This window comes from Molothrus ater, chromosome 2 (assembly GCF_012460135.2).
Source record: "Molothrus ater isolate BHLD 08-10-18 breed brown headed cowbird chromosome 2, BPBGC_Mater_1.1, whole genome shotgun sequence".
Taxonomy (NCBI): domain Eukaryota; kingdom Metazoa; phylum Chordata; class Aves; order Passeriformes; family Icteridae; genus Molothrus; species Molothrus ater.
In genome coordinates this window covers 86,522,720-86,541,019 of record NC_050479.2, presented here as the reverse complement: position 1 = coordinate 86,541,019, position 18,300 = coordinate 86,522,720, and the positions used below count along the sequence as shown (strand labels likewise).

Sequence of the window (18,300 nt, the reverse complement as noted above, 5' to 3'; positions counted from 1 at the left end):
AGTTCTAAGTCCCAACCTCCACCTGCTCAGTTGAGGGCAAACCCTACTGTCCATGAGCTGAGGCAAAAATTAAAACCAGGTTTTACACCACAGTTTCGTCTTTCCCCTACCTCCCTGTACCCAAGGAGTAAGTACTCTGCACTTTCAAATCAGGAGGTATGTCAGGCTTGTGGAACCAAGCCCAAACTTTCCTGAGAAAAAACACCAGAGTCAAAGGCATGTTTTGAAAATAAATAGCAAAGCTGGCAGGCAAGAGTGATGGAAGACGGAACCAGCATTGTTAGAAGCTGGTAGGAGCAAACTAAGAGGGGCTCTGCATGGCAGTTTCACACAGGACTCAGCTTCCTGCCAATAATATCTGGGGAATATTGCTCAATAACCAAAAGAATGAGCATTGAGTCTTGTGAAGAAATTAGAAGTGTCTGTCCTAGCCATTCCAATAACATGAGGAATAATAATAGAGTGGGAAAAATAAGTGTGGAGTGAGGGTTAAAAAAAATACAAGGAGAAACTGGGCAAGAGAAAAGCACATCAGAGTTATAAAAAGAGACAGAGAAGGGAATTTTATTCATGAGCTTTCCAAACACATTTGCCATTATCACAGGCATGAGAATATTATTCTGCTGCTGTCAGGGGGCATGTGATGGGGCTCCAGCCGTCAGAAAATCACTGCCAGCTGTCAGAGGGCCAAGCCATTAAGGGCCATGGGCCAACACCAATCACACTGTCAAGAAATACACTTGCCTGTCAAGGGATTAGCAGTCTGGCCTCCAAAACCTTCAGAGTTTTTGCCTTCAAAACTGGAGACGGTCATGTGAATAGCACAGTCCCTGACAATGGAAGCAGTGGGTAGAAATGCTCCTTTTAAGTACAGGAGTAAGAAGTACAACGAGGAAGGTGCTCAGCTGTTTCTGGTTGGCTCTGGTACATAAGGAGCTCTGGATAGTAGAGAGCATCTTTGATTTGACAGCATTTAAAAAACAAAAAAAAAACAATTAAATTCTTCCAGAAGCACTGCTTAGCCTTTGACCAAATGGGCTGATGCACAACAGTGACCTCTGAGTGCACTGCAGCTTTCTTTGGGAAGACTGGCACGAGAAACCATCAAATCTGTATTGGAGTCTCACTTAATTTTATTCCTTTTTCATTCAAGCATCAGCACTACTCTAACCTATGACAGTTGTACCTCTTTATGAGCAGGGCACCTGGTTTGGGTAGCAAAACTGATGCAGACAATCCAGTCCCTCCCCTTCTTCAGCAATGGCCCCAGAGAAAAGACAGTCCTAGAACCAGCAGGGCTTATTCTGTGGGTCCTTTTCTTACTTTACAGATGATGAGACTAGACTTGTCTTTTGAAGTCTAGCCTGCAAAAACGTCACTGCATCAATTTCCCTGAGACAGTCACACTCAAGGTTCTACCAAAATGCTACAAAGCATTAATGATTTTGGTTAAGCATATTAGGTCAAGTTTAAACCATACATAAGCATTGCCTAACATTTAGGCCACACCTACTGTGACATTTGAACTTAACCACTGAGTGATTCAGACTGTCCACAGCTGCCATGCTCAGCAGTCAGTGCAAGAAGTTGCCCAAGACAGGAATTCAGTATTATACATATTGACTTACCATTGTGGTCATAATGCTTAAACACAGTCAGAATTCAGTATATGATTTATGCCCATGATATAACTTCATATGTTATAATCAGGGAATTCACATTGCAATGAAATAATTATGTCACGCTTCTGGATGAAACTTTCCAGAAAAGTGTGCCATGATGGACCCACTCTCACCTGAAGTTTTGATGGGACACACCTATGAATTTTGGTGTGTTATAGAATCAAAAAATCATTTAGGTTGGAAAAGACCTCCAAGATCATTGAGTCCAACCTTTGACCAAACTCACCATATCCACTAAACCACAGCACTATGTGCCATGTCTTGTGGTTTCTTGAACACTTCTACGGATGGTGACTCAACCACATAACCTGGGCAGCCCATTCCAATGCTTAACCATCCTTTCAGTGAAGAAATTCTTCCTGATGTCCAAAATGAACCTCCTCTGGCACAGCTTAAGGCTATGCCCTCTTGACCTGTCACTAGTTGCCTGGGAGAAGGGGCTGTCCCCCATCTGGCTACAACCTCTTTCAGGTAGTTGTAGAGAGCATAAGGTCTTCCCTGAACCTCCCTTTCTCCACACTCCCAGCTCCCTTAGACATGTCTCACATGACTCACTCTCCAGACTAAAGGTTCATTGCCCTTCCCTGGACACATTCCAGCATCTCAATGTCTTGTCCTGAGGGCTTCAGAACTGAACACAGGATCTGAGGTACGCAGAAGTTCATGGGGACAATCACGGCACTCGTCCTGCCACTAGTCTTCTTGGCCACCTGGGCACACACTGGCTCATGTTCAGCCAGCTGGTTGTCAAACAGCAGCTGCAAGTCCTTTTTCACTGGGCAGTTTTTCAGCCACTCAACCCCAGCCCGCAGCCCTGCCGGGGGTTGTTGTGATCCAAGGGAGGACTCAGCACTTGGCCTGGACCCATGGATTCAGCTGGTCCAGATCCCTCTTCAGAACCCTCCTGCCCTCCAGCAGATCCACACTCCCACCCAGGTTGGTTTGAACTTACTGAAGATGTATGTCCTTGATCCCCTCACCCAGAACATCAATAAAGGTATTAAACAGGACTCTCCCCAGCCCTTTCTCCTGGGTTACTGGGGGTCTCTTCTGCTCCCTGTCCCTATCTACCAGGTTAGGAGGCCAGTTATCCTAAAGCTAATTGGCCTTACTGTTAAAGACTGAGGTGAAGAAGGTATTAGGTACCTCACCCTTATCCTCATTCTTGGTGACAATGTCCCTCCCTGTATCCAATAAAGAGTGGACATTTTCCTTGGCCCTCCTTTTGTTGTGAATGTGTTTATAAAAACACTTTTTATTATCTTTCACAGCAGTGGCCAGATTGAATTCTAGCTGAGCTTTTGCTTTTTTGATTTTCTTTCTACATGACCTAATGGCATTCTGGTAATCTTCCTGAGTAGCCTGCCCCTTCTCCCAAAGGTCATAAACTCTCTTTTTTCCCAGAGTTCTAGTGAAAGCTTCCTGTTCAGTCAGGTTGGTCTTCTTCCCCATTTTAGATTAGATATCAGGAAAAATTTCTTCACCAAAACGATTGTCAAGCTTTGGAACACGTTACCCTGTTCCATCACAGGGAAGTGATGGAGTAACCATCCCTGGAAGGATTTAAAACACATATAGGTGTGGCACATAGGGACACAGTTTATTGGTGGGCTTGTAAGTACTGGGTTAGTGGTTGGGCTTGGTGATCTTAACAGGTCTTTTCTGTTCTAAATCATTCTCTAATACTATGATTCACTTCTGGGACATCAGCTTCACTTTTTGATAGCTGAGGCCACAATGAAGTATGGTCCTTTGTAGAAAAGCTCCAGAAAATGTCCTTCTTTCCCTTTCTAGTAATGAGCTGTCCTACTGAGGCAGCTCATCAACAATTTACTGTGGAAATGGAGGGACACAAGTCACCCCAGAAGAAAGTGGGAAGTGCAAACGTATTATTGTATTTCTTTGTGTTTCTTTTATCCTCCCTTAGTTCATAGGTCTGAAATATCCAAGCTATGCTAAAAAAGTCAATAAAAGTCAATTTGAATTGTATGAGCAGCCTCTTTTATTAACGACTTGGTAAAGAAAAGGATTTGGCTGAGGTGTAAGTTGATTAGCTCACTGGTAATTAACTGATACCCAGAAAAGTAACAAAGCATATTGTCAAGTAAATAATGACTTGATCTTTCCTTTCCTCCTCCTTCCTGCAGTAAATGAAAGAAATATAACATTACATGAGCAGAATGCACTTCATTTCCAGGCTAAATAGAAAAATTTGCATATGCTTGGAGTAAATATGTCATTTTCCTAGAGATCAAGGGAAAGAATAGCAGCTGCCTTCCTCACTGCTGGTGCAGTACAACTGAAGATATTCAAATTTTTAATTTTTTTAACATCTGACATTTTAATATATGTGCATCTGCTTACCACTGAGACTTCGTTTGCTCCTAGTGGTTTTTCTCCTTTTGTTCTAGAGATTTTTTTGAGAGTAGCAATATAAGGAAATTGCTTTTGCTGTCCATGAGACCAAGTGACAAGCAGTACACAATTGGGTAGACAGGGTCTATAGAGTATGATAAATCACCTTCCATGTTCAGACACTAACTAATTCATTATACAAAATAGAGGTGATGAATGGTTTGTGGGTGCTTTCTTCCTTAAACTGAAAGTTATAAGAAAAATGGAAACACTGGCAACAGCTAATTATTCCAAATCCATTCCTACGCTGTTTTCAGATAAAAAAAGTTTCAGCCCTTCTCCCTCACACATTAGCCTGTCCTCCAGCCAGTTTCTTGCTTCTTGACAGTATTTTTCCTTCAAAATTTGCCTTAAGTAACCCTTATATCATTGGGACTTCCATTCCTGCAGTAGGTGGTCACTGAGCTGTCCTTGACCAATCTCCAATTGATCACAAGACAGCTGAGCAGGGACTTTTTACAAAGGCATGTGGTGATAGGACAATGGGAGATGGTTTCAAACTGGAAGAGGGTAGGCTTAAATGCATAGTAAGAAAAAAATCTTTAATGTGAGGGTGGTGAGGCACTGAAACAGGTTCCCCAGAGAAGCTGTAGATGCCCTATCCCTGGAAGTGTTCAAGGCCAGTATGTAGGGGGCTTTGAGAAACCTGGTCTAGTGGAAGGTGACCCTGTCTCCCATGGCAGGGATGTTGGAACAAGATGGTAACTTTAAAGTCCTTCCAACCATAACCATTCTATGATTCTGTGATTGTACACTCAATTTGACTGGGAAGGACACACCAGGAGTTCACACTTGAAATACCAGTGATACCAGAAACTTTAGCAGTAGGAAAGTAGATGGGAGAAGGCCTCAGCTTGAAGAGCCTTGGCAAAACAGGTGAACAAACTAAAGCTGACACCCAAAAGCTTGCTGCTGATGGCCACCTGCCTGCACAAGGTAGCCACTATCACCAGGAAATTCCTGCCTAATCTACCCAATGGCTTTGAACACTGTCAAGTCACGTGAAACATGAACATTCCAAAATATTTCCTGCAGGGTTGAAAACATGTTTGTTGGAAAACAACTCTCTTACCTCTATGCCACAGCAATATCATGATAGTATGTTTAGATTCCTACCTTAACTGCAAGCTGCTGGTGCCCTCCCTTCTCTTCCCCAAAAGGAGATGATTGCAGGAGAGAACTAGTGATGTGTTCTCCACACACCTTCTTGTCTCCATTCATGGCAAGGGAGCTAGAATAGGAATAAAAAGAGAGGAGTGCTGCTCCTGTTCTCACCATCCAAAAAGGGCTACTGTCTTTTTGTATCCCAAATGGACTCAATGCTGCCTGTTTAAGCACTGCAGAGAGCCCATGTTTCATAGCTCTTGCCCTCCAGGATATCTCTCCTCCCAGACTTCAAATAGGGAATTTATAATTTTCTAGGGACAGGTAACTCCAATGAATGGTATAATATACAGAAACAACAGGCTGCCCAGGGAAGTGGTGGAATCACCATCTCTGGAAATGGTCAAAAAACCTGTGGATGTGGCAGTGGGGGACATGGCTTAGTAGTAAGCATGGTAGTGGTGGATTAACAGTTGGACTCAGCGATCTTAGAGGTTTTTTCTAACCTTCATGATTCTATGATTCTGTGATTTTAAGTGAGATTGCTTCCCTTAAATGCCTCAATTCCAGCCAGCTGAGGTCAAAGCAAATCCAAGAACCAATTAGGTATGCACCTTACATGGATTCTGTGAGTACAGAAAACCTAACAGGAGCTTCATTGATCTCAAACCAAAAGCAGTTCTTTTTCAGAAGAGAGTAAGGACCTGAGATTCATTATCTCAACTAACCTCATCCAGCCAAAAAAGCCAGACAGCTAAGCTTAATTCAGTTCATAAAATCATAGACATTTAGTGCCCTTGGAGACAAAGCACCTAAACACCATATGGGATACAACACTGGATGTAGAGAAGTTCCAGTGATCCCAGGGCATCCTGCCTGGCCTTCAGCTGTTGCTCTGAAAGAATCTCTAATGACACAAGATGCCAGCATTTCCAAAAGAGAACTGAGCCTGTAAAGTAGGATTCAAAGTGAAAAAAACACACTTAAATATTGTTACAAACTTTGTGCAAGTCTCTTCATTTTGAGATATGTGTATATAAATTAGCAGGCAGAAAAGGGCAGCTTGCTACAGAAAAAGCTGTTTACAAGTGTAAATAATGAACTGTTATGGCATTTGCTTTTGCTATTTTAAAGCACTAGAAGAATTCCAAAGCAAAAAGGCAAATCAATTCCCAGACTTTATTGAGAGTCAATGAGATTGAGGCACATGCCATTTGTGCCCTTGATAGATTTTCATTTGATGTTTCGGTGTAAACCAGTGTACCATAGACATTTTACAGCTGGCAACAGCTCTGATTCACATATAAGGGCTGAATTAAGCTCTGATAAATGGAGAAGAGCTCTCCTTCCACAATTCTCTCTGTGTCAACTGCTTCTCCCTTGGGAATGGATAGCAGGTTTCTCTTCTCCCTTACCAATTTCAACCCTGAAAATTAGTGCAAAGTGACATGAATTTTACTTCATACTACTACAATGGGTTGAAAGCTGCAGGTGCTTGGAGACACCTACGCAGGCTGTGTGCTTGTGGAGCAGTAACCACCAGGTGCAGAAAAGCTTCAGCTTAATCCACTGCTACAAAAAACCAAACATCCTCATTTTGGTAAAATAGGGTCTGCTGTGCATGGTATCACCTGCCTTGGGTTTTGGGTTTGGGATACATCTTGATAGACCTGAGCAGACAGGCTTTTGCTGAAAAAGGGTGGAGAGGAGAAAATACCTCCCTAAAATCTGCTTTGAGGATCAGTTCTAGGACTGAACCATCCTCTGCGTGAGGGACTGTTCTGTCGCTGGCAAGTCGCTCCTCCTTCCCTAAATATCTGCACTCAGGAGCCCCTGTTTCCATCAATCCTTTATAACACTCTTGAGGTGGCTGTATTAATATCTGAGCCCATCAGTGCTGGGTGCTCGCAGCATCCACAGAGCTGCGATCCATGATCCTGTCATTCACCACCGCAATCAGTTGCCAAAATGCAACAATAGCCTTGAGAATATGACTAAGAACAGCCATATTACACTGGGGAAATTATGAATATTTATATGGCTCTAGGAAATGAGTCCCCTTGATGATAATTTACAAACGCCTGACTCCATTTAACTCTAGCACAGGCATTTCTGCTTTACCTAGCAATGAGCAGGCAATCAGATCTGTTAAAGTCCATTAGAGTTATTTGGATCAGATCCTTCTTCATGTCAGGAAACAACTTCTCTTTTTCACTCATTCAGGTGCCAATAACTTACCATGATATTACTCCAGGTGTAATTATCATCATCTAGGCACCAGTGCTCATAAAGAGCCCTCAAACTTCAGGGCACATTACGAAGACTCTGATTCAACCTCTTATAATCCTATTTTTAGCACGTTACTCGTGATATTTGCATATAAATCAATGGGATAAATTACATGTTACACCAGACTGGGCTTGCAGAATCTAGAGGTGTTGATGCCCTTTTCCTGTAACCAGTATAGACTAGGCAATTCAGAAAGCTGCCAATAATGCAGTATTTAGAAACCAACTTTATCATGGAAAGTAAGACTTTAGAGCTGAGAGTCGTGACTCAGGATTCCACACCTAAGATAATGTAAATGCTATGACCTAATTAAAAAAAAGGCCTTAGAAGAGGGACAAGTTCATAAGATGCTTAGAGGGCTGGAGCATCTCTTCTGTGTTCAGCTTGGTGAAGGCTCCAGGGAGACTTTATTGCTCCTTCCACTACCTAGAGGGGCTCCAAGAGAGCTGGAGAGGGACTTTTGACAAGGGCATGGAGTCTTAGGACAAGGCAAAATGGTTTTGAACTGACAGAAGGCAGACTCAAATTAGATACTAGGAAGACTTTCTTTTATGTGAGCATGGTGAGGCACTGGTACAGGTTGTCCAATTAAACTGTGGATGTCTATCCCTGGAATTGTTCAAGGCTTTGGCAACTTGGTCTTTTAGAAGGTGTCTTTGCCTATGGTGGAGGTGGGGGGGGTTGAAACTAGAGGATACTTAAGATCCCTTCCAGCCCAAACCATTCTGGGATAATGATCTGTAAAATTTGAGCAGGCAGTATGTAGGACAAAATTCAGTTTTATTTTTGTGACTGATATCTTTATTTTAACATCATGAGAACCAGGCAGTGAAAACATCTTCAAGATTTTATATCAATTTTATTTTCCCCTTTGCACACATACACTGATGAGAGGGAATAAGTACAGTCTTCCCCGACATATGTCTTCATAAGGAGTTCTAAACAATCTGCTTATTAGGTCTCATTTGATGCAGAAATAAAACAACCAGCAGCACAAGCCATGGTAAAGCATTTGCACAGAGCAGAGAGAGATAAAGAGTTCCTCAGGCATCATTCCCTGAGTTTACCTGATCACAAGGAGCTGAACACGTGCCATTCTTGAGCAGCAGTCCTTTCCCATTGGCAAGCAAAATACTATTGCATCCTGAAGTGACAGGACGTATCCCCCTAGTGGTGTAAACTGACATGATTCAATTACCCACTGATCAGTTAAGACATAAGGTTTCAGGGCAACATTAAACTGTATGGAAAGAGGATCCTTTGCCACAGGCAACCTGAGGCCACGGGAAACTACTTCATCGACATATCAAGCACATTGTTAGTAATACTGGAAAAAAAGCATTTCAGTAGCTCTGTTTGGTTCTTGCTATTTCAGAAACAAGACATTCCCTCCATAGGTTGTACACATCAGACAAAGGAAACCCAATGCCTGGACAGGGGTAGGTTCGGTCCTTTAATCAGACAGACCACATTTAGATGCAAAGAACTTCAGGCTGTCACATTATATCCAGTGCAGTAATGGACAGAACAAGGCATAGCTCAAGGTTACAGAGGAAAAGTTCTGATTTTAATATGTATTCTTGTAAAAGCTGAAGTAGTCAAAGTTGTTTTGTGGAAGTCAAGTTTACCTTTACAAAATATATTCAGGGGAAAAAAAAGCATCTATTATAATAGTTTGGGGCTGCCTCTTCAATACTATCCTTCTGAATGCAGTGACTGAAAGTTTTGTCAGAGTTCAAAAGCAGAGAACCAAGCCACAGAACAAGTCAGAAGTAAATGCATTTTGCGATGGAGAATACTCCAGAAAAGTGCCAAATAAATAAAAATTCCCTAGTGATTGAAATCAAGGCCTAGCTCTGAATTTTCCTTGTGTTTCTGAGGAAATCAGAATGGATGACAACCCACATTATTGATAGCTACCACATAAACCCCTTCATTAATTTATCTTGCCCAGTTTTAAAGCTAGCTTCATGTCTGACTTCTTTTTCTAGCGTGGTGGCAAATCTTCTCATGGCCAGCATGCATGTGATGAGAAAAGAAACAAACACCAAAATTTTTAATTATTTATTTAAAGCCAACTGTAATTCAGTGTTATAAAAATTGCCTACAATTTTTCCACATTTTTGCCATTATTGCTCCTGGTGAGTAAATATCTATTTTTTAATATTTTTATATTTATTTTAATTTTTTTATATTTATTTATTTTAATATTTTTTATATTTAACTATTAGTTAATATTTAAAATATTTCATAAATCTCTCATTAGTTTCTGAGCAACTGCAATTTCAAATTTTTAATTGTTTTTCTGTCAAGAACTTTTAACTGAACCTTCAAAAGTCTGAAAACCTAAAGTGCATCAAGCAGGTCAGAATCTTCCTCATTGTTTACAGCCAGTTTTATGCATCTTGATCAGTCTGGTACTCTTCCAGACCCCAATCTTGAAAGTCTAAATCTATGGAAGTAACATAGGTCTGAAAAATATAGGAAGAGCAGGTCTGCATATAAAAATCCACAGGGAATTTGATGATATATAAAAATCCACAGGGATTTTGACAATTTAAGTGTATTGTCATTGCCATCACTAAAATAAATTTTATTTTAGTGCTTTATAGCATGATGAAAAGCAGTGATATATGTTAACTACATCTCTTGATGCTAGAAGCAATTATACACAAACTGAACTTCAGAAGGCAAGATGGTCTCCAAGATAGAGTATACACTCTGCCATGCATTTACAGTAGGAAAGGTCTGTGTTTAGACTGGCATTTCTTAGCCTACAGAAAGAAAGGTGAGAAGAAATAAGATGTGGGAAAAGAAGTCTGTGTGTTTACACACAGGTATAATAAATTCTGCTGGCCAGCAGGGTGTAAGCACTGTTTACAGCCCCCAAGGTTGCCCGAAGCTTCTCCTCAAGTCTTTGGATCGCCTTCTGAAACAGAAAACACACACAGCATTATCAGACCTTTACTGGTACACTTTATTCTTTTCCCTTATGTCTCAAGTCTTTCCATTTTTAGATTGTACTTGCCTCTGGATACCAACTCTGCTTGAGAAGCAGTTTGCATATTATGGGTGTAAGTATAGTACGCGTAGTAAGCACTGAGGAAACTAAATAAGGCATCAGAGGAGAGGAAAACCCGCATTTAGTAGGCAGTGCTATAAAAATACTCCTTCCTTCTCCCAGCCCACGAGTATGAGGAACACTTGCCTCTTCATTGCTTTCAGGAAGAAATTCTTCAATGTGAAAGTGGTGAGACACTGGCACAGGTTGCCTGGCGGATCTTTGGGTGCCCCATCCCTGGGAGTGTTCAAGGCCAGGTTGGATGGGGCTTTGAGCAGCCTGGTCTAGTGGAAGGTGACCCTGCCCATGGCAGGGGATTGGAACTGGATGGTCCTTAAGATCCCCTCCAACCCAAATCATTCTACGATGCTGTGAAGCTGTGTCTCAACATCATGAAGGCAGCACGCTGCCCCGCTCGCCTTACAAACCCTCCACAAAATCTATAAGGAAAACCGGAGTGGAAAGCTGAGAGAAGAAACCTCTTCACTGCCCGCGGCTTGAAAAGTGGGTGAGGAGAGCGCCGTGATGCTGCACGTCCCGCCTCATCCTCACAGGGGCATCGCGCGGGTTCCCTGAGAAGCAAACACGCCCCACACCGGTGTTTCCCCACAGACTCTCCCCACATCCTCACTCTCCACCACAATGCATTTCTCCGCCCCGGTTTGCTCCGTCCGACAGGCCGCAGCACGTCCCCATGGTGACCGCGGCTCCGCCCAGCGGGCGGGCCCAGCGCCGGCCCCGCCCGCTCTCCCGCCGCCGCCGCCGCGCTCCGGGCCCGGCGCCCTTCTCCCTCCGCTGCCCCCGTGCCCTGGCTCCGCTCTAGCCTGGAGCGGGCGCCGCGATGGCTCCGGCCGCTGACCGGGAGGGTTACTGGGGTCCGCCGACCTCCACCCTGGAGTGGTGCGAGGAGAACTACGCCGTCTCCTACTATATCGCCGAGTTCTGTGAGTGGCCGCTCCGGCCCCGGGTCCTGCCCCGGCCCCGGGGGCCCCGTCCCACCGCCGCCTCCTTCTCCCTCTCCGCAGCTCTTCGTGCTCTCTCCCCGCGGCGGGGGAATCCCTCCTCCTCCTTGGCCCCTCTTTTCTGCGGGGTGACGGTGCCGCTGCCCCTCAGCCAACCCCGGTGGGTGGAAATGGGTGTTTTTTACCGCCTTCCCCCACAAATCCGTGTCGGAAGCACGGGCTGGTGTAGCCCCTCTCTCCCCAGCGTGTCGTTTGGGCCCCCATCCCAAGCGTGTCCTTTCGGCCTGTGTCCGTAGGGATGGCAGGGCTGGAGCGGGGGTGCCGGGGGCCTGCGGCGGTGGCTGGGATGGGGTGGCCCGTGAGCGGTGTCCTGGGGGTGTCACGGGAGCTGGGCTGGCTGTGTGGCACCGCAGGCACGGGTGAAGAGAGGGAGGGACTCTCGCTGGAGTCGTGCTTGGCGTGCCACGCCGTGAAGCCACACGGGTCTGCTGCTCTGCTCCCCTTGAGGTGGAACCATCTGCACAGCCTGGACTGTCAAACCAAGTGAAACTGCTCAGGGAGAGAAAAGGTATCTTCCTATGCAAGATACGGCTTCATCCAGGGATGACACCTTCCCCCAGCTGGTCTTTGGTGCCTCCTGATGACCATCGTCAATCAGGTGGCTCTGCTCCCAGGTGGTGGGAGTTAAGCGAGGCTTGAAAGGTCGCTCTGTTTCAAGTGATTATCTTTTAGGATAGCTCAGAGCACTGGGAAGAGAGCAGGCCATTGGTTTGACCTCGAAACTCTGTTATTCAGAAACACTCAGGATTTAGCATGTTTTAGGGAAAAAAAGAAGGGGCTTCAACTACAGGGTCATCCATCAGGTGCTTGAGAAAGGAGTGTCTTGCAGGTGATAAAAGATTAAGCCCTATGTCACTGAGGTTTTGTTGAACAACTAAGTATTTTTGTGTCCTGGGCAGCAACTTTAAAGGGTGTAGTAGTTGTAATTATGTGCTTCTGCCTGGCATACGCCCTGTACTGCGAAAAACTTTCACACGCATAAGGTAGGTAGCTGCCTTTGAAGTGTTAGGGCCCTGGGTGCTCAAGTGACCAGGCTCACCTACCCTGAAGTGCTTGAAGTGGGCAATCTGCAGAGGCCTTTCACATAGCTGGGATTCTTCAGCAGTGGTTTGGAAGAGCTTGGCATGCAGAAGATGGAAGGTTCTGGGTTTCCATGCCCAGCTGTGACTCCTGGTTGCAAGCACTGACATGGGTGAGGATCCAAAATGAATAATTGTGAAAGAGTGTTCAGAGTGTAGGAATAGGAAGAACAGGATCTGAAATGAACAACAGCAGCATAAGCAGCTTAGAAGCTCAGAGGAAAAAGGAAGTTAGTGTGTAGATTTATGGCTGAGGCAGGCTGGCTGAAAAGGAAACAAAATTAAATACTCTTAAAAAGGGACAAACTTAGAAGTCTAAATAGAATGAGACTTTTGCAGAGTATGTATATATGTGTTTTCCTTTTTGTCAAGCATAATTTGTGAGATAATTCTCATAGGGAAGAGGAAGTTCTGTTTCTTCACTAATGTAAAAATGAATTTGACTAGCATGTAAATTTTTAAAATAATTCCTGCATTGTTGACCTTGTTAACTGATACTTTTTGTCTCCTTTTGGATTATTCAGGAGAAGGAAGATGAGGATGAGAGTAATGGGAGGCAGAAAGGCTTGTGTTCTGAAGAAAAAGAGAGTAGCTATACTAGGGCTGGTCCCTCCTTACGGCTTTGGTGTTTGGGACGACAGTTTGTTGGTCTGTCAGTTGCACTGAAGAAAACTGTATATAAGGGGTATGCTGTAATGTAAAGCATTTAAATGATCTAAGTTTAAAATGCAAAACAGTAAGTAAGCCTGCTGTGGTGTAGGGTTAGCTTAACAGCAGCTAATTTCAGTCCAGATGCCAAGATGGGTTAGATTTTCTTCAGCAGTAGTTCTCTAACAGTGCTTTGAGGGTCTGAGGCAATAAGTGTTCTGGGGATATTATTTGAAGTTTTACCTTACAGAAGAGTGAAAATCCATTTCTGACTTGGTACCACTCAGGTACAGCTGATTGTAAAAATTTTTGCATTAATATTTGTTATAAGTTGGTTGTTAATGGTGGTTAATAATTTATAAGAAACTTCGGAGGCCCAAAGATTGAAGAATACTGGCAGGTCCAAACCAAATAGATTGCAGGCTAAAGAACCAAACAGAAAGCTTGTACAAATTACATTTTTGTGCCATTTAGCAATTTGGTTTTGACATGCTACTTTTAGTACAGAATTGCTACATTGTGTTCCAAAAGCCCACATGCAGTTCCTTGCTCTTTACTCCTTATAGAACTAGTGTAAATGGTAGCAGCTTATCAATTGTATGTAGTGAGAGATGTGGCAGTGAGGAAAGGTGATGGTGTAGCACTTCATACTTGAATTCCCTTGATGTGTCCCAAATATGGTGGCATGTATTCAAAAGTTCATTTTTTTAATAATGAGAAATGCTTTTTCTTGCCTTTCTGAGTCTGCACCTAGTCAGTTTTTCTCCCCTGTGGAGGTGGATGACTAACTGCTCTACATCCATCTGTAGAATATTAAACCAATTGAAATGGAAAACCAGTTAAAAAGAATTGTTTTGCAAGCTTAAGTCTGTTAAGCCTTAAAATGAGTCTTATATCCCCCACTGATCGAACCTATTGTATGGTGTAGTAATTCCTTTTTCAGGGTTTCTCATTGATTGCCTCCTGTGTGCTGGAGAGCAAGTAGTAGATCTGGGTTTTTTTTCCCTTCTTTAAACCTTTCCAGGTCTCAGTTCTTAAAAGCTGAATTATCCAAACTTTTGTACACTTGCTTACGAAAAAATAGTAAAGGATAAAGCCACCATCCTCCCACACAAGCAAATAGAAAGAGGGCAAATATAAGTTCTGGGTTTTAGCACTTATCACTCAAATGCTACAGCTTACTCCTTATTTTAGCAGGGCTGGATGTTTCAGACCAGTTTAGCCCACGTAGCATTGAGTTTTGGAGGTCTGTTTTGACATGAATGTCTATCACAGGAGCCTTACCATTCTTGGATTCAGTCATCCCTGTAAGAAGAGCTTCTCTTATAGAATATGCTGAGTGAATATAACTAATCTTCACATACTCCCTTTGCTGAAAGCATGTAGAGTAGTACCAATTCAAGCAAATATTTTAGATTCAAAGGAGCCCTGTGTGGTACATGAGGGCTTATAATTCTCAGTCAGGAGAATCATGGGGGCGAATTTGTTGTAGTTAACAACAGAATGCTGTGTTCCAGTTTGGATCAAACTTGAGTCATGTTTCCAGTTATGTTGCTTTGAGCTATCATTGTCCATGAGTAATATGCATCATCTACAACATGACAGGTTTAGAGATATCCTTATGCTGGCATTTACAGCAGCAAGCATCTAGAACATTGCTTCGGGCTTCTCAAGGAATTAGTGAAATTGTTTCTTTCTTGGCTTCTGGTCTTGTCCAAGTATGTTCTGATATCTTTGTATAAGAATTTTTTTATTATTATCATTACCAGAGTTAAATCCATTAGTTTTTGTTTTCATTAGAGATCTGGTAAGTGACTTCTTGTAACTGGGATTTCCTTATGGGACTCTTATTTAGGAAAAAAACACACCCATGTCATGAGAATCTGCCCATGTTTCTAGCTATTTTTGTTCCGCTTCCTTCAAGCTTCTGATTTTTGCCTCAGACAAGAGATTGAGACAAGATTATGGTGACTTGTGTTCTTAAGTGTGAGATATCTCTTGATCTCACATCTTGGATGGCATAGAGTGCTGTCCCAGCATTCTCGACATTGTGTTTCCTTTTAGGCATCGCTCAGAGAATACAGCTGCCAAAGATGCACAGATCTCTATTTTCTATGGGGCTCATTATTTTAAAACATAAAAACTTGCAAAATTTACTTAAAATAAAGTCATTAATGTTGAATTTGTACTGCCATGTATGGATTGTCACTTGTTCCTCGTGGGTATCCTGTTGCATTTGGCCTTTTTTGCCAGAGGCTTTGGAAAGCAGCCAGAGACTGTTGGGCTAGGTACTCTCCAAGTGAGAGTTAGAAAACTAAAATAAAGCCAACTGTCTGCCTTCAAGAACTCTTCCTGTTCTTTCAGTGATAAAGTGGCAGATGAAGGAAACATCATCAAGTTTAATTGGGTGTGATGAGCCCAACTGGCTGGCTGAGATGGAGCGATTTAAAGATGACATGACGCAGATGAGTTCTAAAGAGTGCTTTAACAGAAGACAGTGTCACAGACCTATAGACTTTAAGACTGAAAGGGATTTGAGTGTATAAATTTAATGATCTCATTGGAGGAAACCACATCACAACTTTCCTCTGGAAATTTATTTGGCTTCTTGAGGGAGCTCCCTGAACTGAGGAGGCACTGCAAGCAAAAAGGTAAAGGAAGCATTAAAATAATTGATGGTGAGTGTAAAGTCAAGTGGAGTGTGCAGAACAGTGCTCAGCTGTGCAGTGTGTTTTGGGATGAACACTTCTAGCTTGCTTTTTGTGCTGCGGACAAAAAGAAGTTGAAAGATTATTTATTTTTTTCTCCAAAAAACAAAATAGCAGAACCAAAATCATAAGCCAGATGGTCTCTGCTGTCACTTCTTTATTTCTTTCTATTTGGTTTTGAATCAGTAGCAAATACTGTTGTATTACCTTATTTCCTTTCCTAGGCTGTAAAAGTACATTCTTGGCTTAAGCCTAAAGATAGTCTTGTCACACAGCTTTGATGCATTTTGACATCACTAATGATTTATATGTTATTTTTAATTCTTCCTTGCTTTTTATCTTTCATCATGATGCAACTCTACCTTTGATCTCATGACAGCTTAATTTTCAGTTTTCCCACCAGTCTTTGTTGAAAGATGGGGTCAAAGGCTCTTGGAAAGCTGATTTCCCCAGTCATCAGTTCTTATTTATCCATCATGTTATGGATACGCTTAAAGCCTGTCAGATGCTGTGCTAATGGACCACATGTATGTTTATCTACTAATGTGTGTAGCTATTAAGTGACAATAAAATTCTTAAATATGGTTTAACAAAGCATTTGATTACTCTATAATTAGTGCTTCATATTCAGTACTTGTACAGCTGGCAGTTGGACATCTGCCACTCCAAATGGTAACAGAGCAATGACATTTCTACATTTTAATTTTTCGTATGTGCAAACTGAGGCAGACAGGTTTATGAACTGCATGATATGAATTTGCAGAATATATATTTGTAGCTAGAAATAGGAAGATTAATGTAAAATAAATGATTGTAAAGGAACACTGCTGACTTTAAAGTTACTTTTAATGAGCTTTTAATCACAGATTAAAAACTTGTCATAATTGAAAGACAAAAAGTCTGGGATTTGCTGTGTCTTGTGTGTGTGAAACTGCTATTTATGTAATGCATTTTCTATATTTGCTGGTGCCTTTCACAGATAAGTGGGAAAGATTTTTTTTTTTTCCTTTAAAGAGGAAAGATTTAATTATCGATGCAAAAATGTTCACAGGAAGTCTGGGAATTGTCTCCAATCCCAACAGCTCAGCAATGTATGGTTGTTTTGTCTTGCAACTTGTGTGAGTGCTCACACACTTGGCTGTTTCTCTGACTACCTCAAGAGGATCATGGAAAGGTTTGTGGCTCATGAAAGGTTATAAAATGCAAAAAGTTCTTTTAATTCAAAATGTGTGTCTAAAAAGGACATTATAATGCTAGAAGAGAACCCATTTGCAGTGGTTATCAGGGCAGAGCTACCTACCTTAGATTGCCTTCTAGCTGGGAGGCTCTTTGTACCTGCCTCATTAATTACTCTCCTTCTTCCGTCCATTAGCAGAGAAGCTGAGCTGCTGCATGAATTAAAGGTGCTTGGTTATTCTGTCTTTGTGGAAGTACTACAAAGAGCAAAAGAATGTGTGAGGAAGAGAGAAATTCTAGAGAACGTTGCAGTAAAAAAAGCCCAGAGCAACACTGCTTTAGTGTCAATCATTTACCATTAATTGATCTGAATATGCCCATATAGGCAAGCTCAGCGTAGAGGCTCAGTGGTTTTGCTGGGTACTGTTTAGATTTAAGGTTTCAGGCGCAGATCCTTCTTTGTACTTGAAAATGCAATTATAAATTTTCGAAGTTTTTGTGCTAGCTCAAAAAAATGAAGTGTCTAACCATGATATTTTTTTTCCGTTCCTAAAAATTAATTTCCTTGAAGAAATATGCTGCATGTGCACTGTGACCAGTCACTGAAAAAACTGATATTTCTAAATGATTACTGCAGTCAGCATCTCCAGATTATTATCTCCTTTACAGTCAGGTCCATCATCCTCTGGCAAAGTACGTACTTCAGTGTGTCTGGAGTTCGGGAGGCAGAAGTTGTTCTTTCTGTCAGTCTTGGTGGAGAGATTGCACCCTTTGTGTCCCTTCCTCAGCCTTACAAGATTCCTCTTCAGTTCTTTGCCTCTCCACCAACTGGTGACTCAACCTGCCCTGGACTTTCCTGAAGGAAATTCCAAACTTTATTTCAAATTTGAGATTAGTGTCCAACAGCGTGTCTATTTCCCAGCTGTGTCCTGGGGCTTTAGTTTCTTATATTTGGGTTTACATCGTTCCTTGATTCCTTTGGACATGTTTTCTGAATGCTGTGTCCTTGGAGTGACCCTGAAATGGTATGTGCAGCGTGTGTGTGTCTCTTCAAGAATCTCTGGCTGGCTTTATGAATAGGAATATATGTTCCCTTAGCCAAGTCCAGGTAATACT

At 42.4% G+C, this 18,300-nt stretch overlaps 1 protein-coding gene across 1 annotated transcript in view; it reads left to right on the top strand.

Moving 5' to 3' along the window:
* Positions 1–11,333: 11,333 nt before the first annotated feature.
* ACER3 (alkaline ceramidase 3) overlaps positions 11,334–18,300 on the top strand; it is a 56,250-nt gene continuing 49,283 nt past the window's right edge. The window contains exon 1 of the mRNA XM_036382729.1: positions 11,334–11,495. Coding sequence (XP_036238622.1) covers positions 11,393–11,495 — 103 coding nt within the window. The 5' untranslated portion in view covers positions 11,334–11,392. The remainder of the gene's footprint in view (positions 11,496–18,300) is intronic.